Genomic DNA, 7633 nt, shown 5'->3' on the forward strand with positions numbered 1-7633 from the left:
CTTCCTGTCTCTTTCCGTCTCTTCCTGTCTCTTCCTGTCCCTTCCTGTCTCTTCCTGTCTCTTTCCGTCTCTTCCTGTCCCTTCCTGTCTCTTTCCGTCTCTTCCTGTCTCTTCCTGTCCCGTTCTGTCTCTTCCTATCTCTTCCTGTCTCTTTCCGTCCCTTCCTGTCTCTTCCTGTTTTTTCATGTCTCTTTCTGTCCTTTCCCGTCTCTTCCTGTCTCTTCCTGTCTTTTCATGTCTCTTTCTGTCCCTTCCCGTCTCTTCCCGTCTCTTCCCGTCCCTTCCTGTCTCTTCCTTTCTCTTTCCGTCCCTTCCTGTCTCTTCCTGTCTTTTCATGTCTCTTTCTGTCCCTTCCCGCCTCTTCATGTCCCTTCCTGTCCCTTCCTGTCTCTTCCTGTCTCTTTCCATCTCTTCTTGTCCCTTCCCGTCTCTTCCTGTCTCTTCCTGTCTCTTTCTGTCTCTTCCCGTCTCTTCCTGTCTCTTCCCATCTCTTCCCGTCCCTTTCCGTCTCTTCCTGTCTCTTCCCATCTCTTCCAGTCTTTTCATGTCTCTTTCTGTCCCTTCCCGTCTCTTCCTGTCTCTTTCCGTCTCTTTCCGTCTCTTCCTGTCTCTTCCTGTCTCTTTCCATCTCTTCCTGTCTCTTTCCGTCTCTTCCCGTCTCTTCCTGTCTCTTCCCATCTCTTCCTGTCCCTTCCCGTCCCTTCCCGTCCCTTCCCGTCTCTTCCCGTCCTCCACACACAGTGGTCTCTGTGTCTTTGTTGGACACGTCTTGTGTTCAGAGCTGATGTGTCTGCAGGTCATGTGACTAAATGTTTCATCATGAAGCTGTCAGAGAGGAGGCCACGGGGCACAGCTGGATGATGGAGGGATGAGGGAGGCGTGGAGGAGGGACGGAGGAGTCGACCTTCCCTCAGGCTTTCGCCTCCTCTGAGCTCCTCCAGCAGACACGATGTCTTCTTCTGCTTCACGTTATTCTTCATGTTTAATTTTCATCTTTTAGCTTCTTCTTATCAGACTCTCTGTGAGAAAATCTTCATCATCTGATGATGAGGAGCAGCAGCAGGAGTGTGTGTGTGTGTGTGTGTGTGTGTGTGTGTGTGTGTTCAGTGATGATGATGATGATGATGATGATGATGATGATGAAGGAGCAACAGAGACATGTTTTAATAGTGAGTTTGAGAATCTTCACTTCCATTAAAGGAGTTATTGTTGTGTCTCTGTCCAGCTGTGTCGTCTCCGTCCTCCTTCACCCTGAAGACAAACACCATCAGCACCACCGTCCCCAACTCCTACTATCCAGGTAACACACACCTGTCCACGTTCACACTGCACCCAGAGACACCTTTTGATTGGTTCACACAGTCCTCACCGAGCTCCTCAATGAGCTCCTCACTGAGCTGCTCAATGAGCTCCTCACTGAGCTGCTCAATGAACTCCTCACTGAGCTCCTCAATGAGCTCCTCAATGAGCTCCTCAATGAGCTCCTCACCGAGCTACTCAATGAACTCCTCACTGAGCTCCTCAATGAGCTCCACATCGAGCTCCTCAATGAGCTCCACGCCGAGCTCCTCAATGAGCTCCTCACCAAGCTCCTCAATGAGCTCCACACGGAGCTCCTCAATGAGCTCCTCGCCGAGCTCCTCAATGAGCTCCACGCCGAGCTCCTCAATGAGCTCCACACGGAGCTCCTCAATGAGCTCCTCACTGAGCTCCTCAATGAGCTCCACACCGAGTTCCTCAATGAACTCCTCACCGAGCTCCTCACTCATTTCACTCCTCTTTTAGGAGCCATTTGAACTGTTGAATCTGTAGCAGACACTTAGCAGCCTCCGCAGGGGGCAGCCAGAGAGCCCAGGAGGAGGTACGAGTCAAAGATCTCACTCCTCCTCCTCCTCAGAGTCTGAACACGTGTAACACATCATTCAGTGTGACATCACTTCCTGAGGAGATCATTATCTCTGATGTCCAATCAGAATGATTGGTGGACTGACGGTTAGTCCGAGTGCACGGGTACCGACACTGGGCCAACGCTGGCATGAGCTCCAGAACCGGCTTACATCTGGTCCTGGACTAGCAGAATCCAGCAGAGTGTGCCTCGTCCAAGTCAAATGGTCATGTGGAGAGACGAAGGACACTGACTTTCCTGTCTTCCTCTTTTCTTTTCCCTTTGTCCGTCTGTTTCTCTGCTGCTGATGTGTCCTGATGACAGATCCCTTCGTACCGACGGCCATTCTGGGTGAGACACTTTTCTCTCCTTTCCTCTGTAGGACAGAATATCCTGCACAGACAGACAGGAAGTAGACAGACAGGGAGTGGACAGACAGGTGAGCCAGACAAGAGAGAGACAGGTGAAAGGGTAGAGATGAGGATGAGAAAGAGAGAGTGATATTTTGGCTTCCATCCATCCCTGCTTGCTTCTCGTTCGACTGCTTTGGATTTCTTGGGTTTTGGTTTTGTTTTTGTTTGTTTGTTTTATTTTTCTTTTCTTTTTTTGTTTTTGTTGTCTGGAGAGTTTAAGTTTTTTTTTTTTCTTCAAATCCTCCATCTTTAATCGTTCCATTTGTTTAATTTTACAGATTATCTTTTAGAAATCAGAGTTTTTGTTTTACTTTCGTTTTCGTGCTTTAAGTTCTCTTTTCTGGTTTTATTTATATTTATGTTTTCATTTATTTGTTTCATTTTATTTGTAATGTTAATCATTTTTGTTGTTTATTTGAAATAATTTTTTCTCAATGCATTTTTGATTTTTTTTATTGTTACGATTTTATTTTTCGTTTTTGATTTACTTTATTTTTCACATTATTTATCTTTCTGTTTTGTTTTTATTTGTTTTTGAAACGACGGTGGGCTTCACTCCATCCCCGCATCCACAACATTCCTGCGTGTCGTGTTGACGTCACGTCTGTCTGTGACCTCCAACCTCTGCATGGACACAACACGCCCACGTGGACGGGGGGGAGGACAACCAAAAACAGTCAATCAAACCACAACCAGCAGTCACTCACAGGCCTGTTAGCTGCTTGTTTTACTCTCTGGACGTCTTGGTTGTGATTCTTGGATCTCGCAGATCTTTGTGGATTTCCAGAATTTCTTTACTTACATGAAATGAGCAAGAAGCTAAGCTAACTCAAGCAAACACAAGTTTCAATACAAAAGCAAGGTACAAAGCTGTGCTAAGCTAGCTCGCCCTGCATCGACCTTTCAAACTATCAGCCCTTTAACTTTGATCACACAGAAGAAGAAGTGACACAGCTGAAGCGCTCCAAAAACACCAATCAGCTTCAGTCCTCAGTATTTATTTACAGTATCGTCTCAGCACTCACTCGCTGTCCGTGATCGTTTTCTCTGTCTGAGTCGGTTCAGTGAAGCAAAGTAAGTTGAAAAGAACAGATCTGAACATGTGGTCGAGCTTCGCTCAGGCTGCCTCCCCGGCTGGAGGCTGATGCTTTCACGTCACTGAAGTGTCACTATGGAGGTGGAGATACATGTTTAGATAAGCACAAAGCTATGGTGCTGTCTGAAGTCCAGAAAGGCGTAAAGTTAACTGTGTTATCTGTGGACTGGACGCTATGTTCAACGTAGAGTTCAAAGTTTATTTAGACAAAAAGCTTCACGAAATAATCAGACTGGAGTTCAGATCTGAAGTCCAAACACTGAGCTGATGTCGCCGTTTGTTTCCCGACTCTTAATTAAATCACACACAGAGTCGATCTTCGTTTTGCTCGTAGAAGGTGAAAATGCTCTTGTTATTCCATATTTTGTATCCGCGACCTAACAAACACATCACACTTCTCTAATCTGTGTTAAAACTCCATGTTAGCACTTCAGGCTTAACTCAGACGCTAACTGCTGCACTAAATGTGACCCAAGGCTAGTTTAATATCCAGGTGAAGGCAAACCCTACAAGCATACTTTCACAAAAACTCCAGTTTCTCCTCTCTCCTCAGGCTAGCTAAACTCTCTTCGGGCCAGGGGTTCTGACGTTAGTCGAAGCTACGATTCCTACACTTAGGGTACAGTTAGCCATGCTAGCCAGGTTAGCTTAGGCACTTGATGCTAGCAGTTACAAGTTCAAATAGAGCTACTACAGTGCTAGGAGCTAGTTCCTGTTTGATTCATTCTAGCTGTGTGTTAGCCGTAGACTAGCTTAAGTCCAGGCTAAAGCTAAAGCTAAAGTTGATGCTTATACCCTGTCTCCTCTCTCTTCTTCTCTTCTATCTTTCTCTGTGTAAAGTGCCCATTAATGGTAAGTGGTTATATCTGGGGCTAAGGGGGGGGACTTATGCTGGGGGGGTGTCTGTCACCATGGCGCATGGAGCCACACCCATCACTGCTGTGATGTCATCAGTTTCAGTGGCCATGCCTCATTTTTACCCCATGTAAAATTGTGACATCACAATCCTCAACCCCTCCCACCATTCACCTTGAACCAATCAGGTTTCAGCTCTGTCTATCTCTCTTTCTCTGATTGGTTGCCGTATTTGTTGTCGTGGTTGTCTCATGCGTCTTCCTCTCCAATCACAAACCACCACCTTCATCACATTGCCCATCTCCTCACCCTTGCCATGATTGGTTGGGCCGTTTGCAAAAGAGAGTTTCTGATTGGTCAGTCAGCCCCCAGGCTAGCCAATAAGAACAGAGTTAGAGAGTGTAGTGGAGGGTTTGTCTGCAGAGTCTTTGTTGAAATGTTCTGGTCACAGTCCTGGACGTTTGTTTGAGGGTAAAACCGATTTATCGAAGACTTTGTTTTGTTCCAGGACCCTGAACTCTGCTCTTTTCACACTGCAGCTCCAAGAACCTGGGCCACATCTGGACCAGTACTCATACTATGCTGTACTGGATCTGGACCAGTACTCGTGCCATGTGGTACTGGATCCGGACCAGTACTGGTACTTGTTCTACTGGATCTGGACCGGTACTCATACCATGCTGTACTGGATCTGGGCCAGTACTTGTTCATGCTCTACTGGATCTGGACTAGTACTCATATGATTCTCCCAGGTCCTGTCTGAATAAACTGGGATTGATTATTGATTAGTGATCAATAGTAATGGCAGCAGTGTGAAAAGAAACCAGCACCAATCACATCCTCTCTCCAGTCATGTGATCTGATGTCACATGTGTGCCATTTATCTGTGTTGTCATGTTAACAACAGGCTAGCTGTGGATGTGGATCAGGGCTTGGTGGTCACTCATCCACTTCATGTCTTTTCACTTCCTGTCTTCACAGGAAGTAGGAGTGTGCCGTGTTGTGTAAATTGGCACCTGCTGCTTATGACCATCTTCACAGTACACAGCAGCCATGCTGGCGAATCAGACCGCCAATCTACTCAAACTGCCCAAAATGTCTGACCTGCAGAAATCCGTCTGATCAGCCTGATCATTGATCGTTTGTCAGGCGTTTTGACCTCCCTCAAACAGAACGCGTCAGCTAAATTTCAGTGTAAATCGATCAATACGGAGTTAAAAAGGACTTCGTATGTACAGCGTCTGCCCAGAATTAAGACTAAAACCTTAATCTGGGTCATTTCTTATCAGTGTCAAACGAGTGACCCAGGTCAGTCTGGTCCGGTCCATGCCATCCAACATGAACATACATCATATCTGTATCTGTTCTGACTGTCTGTCCACTGTCTGTGGACTACAGCCTCTGTCTGACCTGTTTATTGTCCTATTGTGTCTTCTGTTCTTCCTTTCACTCCTCCTCCTCCCCTAGACGACAGCCACACTATGACCAGTGAAACCAGTAGCCTGGTCCAGTCCCACTATAAGCAGCGGGAGTCAGAGCGGGAGGCGTTGCCCTATCAGACGGGTCAGCTGCACCCGGCCATCCGAGTGGCCGACCTGCTGCAACACATCACGCAGATGAAGTGTGCCGAAGGTTACGGCTTCAAGGAGGAGTACGAGGTGAGGAGGACGCGCCTGCTTCCACACAAACATCGTACATACAAAGAAACATCGTACATACAAACAAACATCGTACGCAAACATCGTACATACAAAGAAACATCGTACATACAAACAAACATAAACATCATACGCAAACATCGTACATACAAATTAACATCGTACATACAAAGAAACATCGTACGCAAACATCGTACATACAAATTAACATCGTACATACAAATTAACATCGTGCATACAAACAAACATCGTACGCAAACATCGTACACACAAATAAACATCGTACATACAAACAAACATCGTACGCAAATATCGTACATACAAATAAACATCGTACATACAAACAAACATAGTACGCAAATATCGTACATACAAACAAACATCGTACATACAAACAAACATCGTATGCCAACATCATACATACAAACAAACATCGTACGCAAACATCGTACATGCAAACAAACATCGTACATACACACGAGCAAGATTCATTTCATGATGGATTTATCGTCACTGTTCGATCAATCGATCAGAAAACACACATCAGTAACAATCAACCAACCAGCAGCCTCAGCGGCGCCACGAGGACGCGTCTCATCACTCATTTATCTGTTTCTGGATTCATCGTTTATTATTTAGTCTCCAAAATGTTGAACTGCGCCGAGCCCAAGCTGATGTTTTCTAATTTTTAACAGTCCGAAACCTGAAGAGATTCAGCAACAAACCATTGATTATTTAAGATATTGTTGATTATTGAGTCATTGACCGATCACCTCAGCACTGATCAGAGGCTGAGAATCACCAGTGAACACACCAGTGACGTTCAATAACAGCAGCAGTTTCTGAGCAGATTGTGTGTGTGTGTGTGTGTGTGTGTGTGTGTGTGTGTGTGTGTGTGTGTGTGTGTGTGTGTGTGCGGCATGTGTGCGCACTCCACATGTTTACCCATTTTCATCAGCAGAGAAACTCACTAATGGATGTTACTTACCTGAACACACACACACTCACATACATTATAGATCTTCCCTCCAGCTAATGGGCCAAAGCAGGGAATAGCTTCTATATGTGTGTGTGTGTGTGTGTGTGTGTGTGTGTGTGTGTTCAGGTCTGGTTGCCTGCTAGTGGGCTGCCCTCAGGCCTAATCCATTATACATACTGAGTACACACACTCACTCACACACACACACACACACACACACACACAGTATTTTCACCCTCCATTTGCAGAAAGTTAGCGGTGAGGAGTTCTTCCAGTGTGTCTGTCGCTCTCTCCGTCCGTCCGTCCATCTGTTGAATGGCGTTTTCAGACCAGCGTGTTTCCATGCACACCTGGACATGTCAGCTCTGCTCAGGTGTGACGTGTTTCCTGATGTTCCTCATCTGAACTTTAACTTTATTTAGATCTTTTCTCTCGTTTCCTCTCGTGGGGAGTTTTCAGTATTGAAAACAACCAGTAAAACCATTAATAATATCAATAAATACTCAGTAAATAAACACCACAGAGCTGAAATAGTCCTGCAGTATTTCAAAGATTTCTTTGACTTTCATGTTTTCAATGTGTTCAATAAAAACAAAGATTAGAAAAACTTTATTTATAAAGCACCAACCAACAATAAATATAAAAGAAGTGAGATTAAAAAGTGCAGAAGCTTTAAGGCCATACAGGAAATCCTCTCATGTCACCTGTGAAATGTGAATTCATGGATTGATGAAGTATTACAGTGTG

The 7633-nt window shown here is 45.3% G+C and overlaps 1 protein-coding gene across 5 annotated transcripts in view; it reads left to right on the forward strand.

Annotated features, from left to right (window-relative positions):
- LOC143339665 (receptor-type tyrosine-protein phosphatase mu-like) overlaps positions 1-7633 on the forward strand; it is a 115028-nt gene that overhangs the window by 87883 nt on the left and 19512 nt on the right. For 2 of the 5 annotated variants that reach the window (XM_076761022.1, XM_076761023.1), the window contains 3 exons: positions 1226-1300; positions 2210-2236; positions 5717-5907. In XM_076761022.1, the coding sequence (XP_076617137.1) occupies positions 1226-1300; positions 2210-2236; positions 5717-5907 (293 nt within the window). Of the gene's footprint in view, positions 1-1225; positions 1301-2209; positions 2237-4234; positions 4247-5716; positions 5908-7633 lie in introns of all 5 variants that reach the window. The other 3 variants (XM_076761024.1, XM_076761025.1, XM_076761021.1) reach the window with 2 other exon arrangements.

The sequence above is a fragment of the Chaetodon auriga genome, chromosome 21, assembly GCF_051107435.1.
Source record: "Chaetodon auriga isolate fChaAug3 chromosome 21, fChaAug3.hap1, whole genome shotgun sequence".
Taxonomy (NCBI): Eukaryota; Metazoa; Chordata; class Actinopteri; order Chaetodontiformes; family Chaetodontidae; genus Chaetodon; species Chaetodon auriga.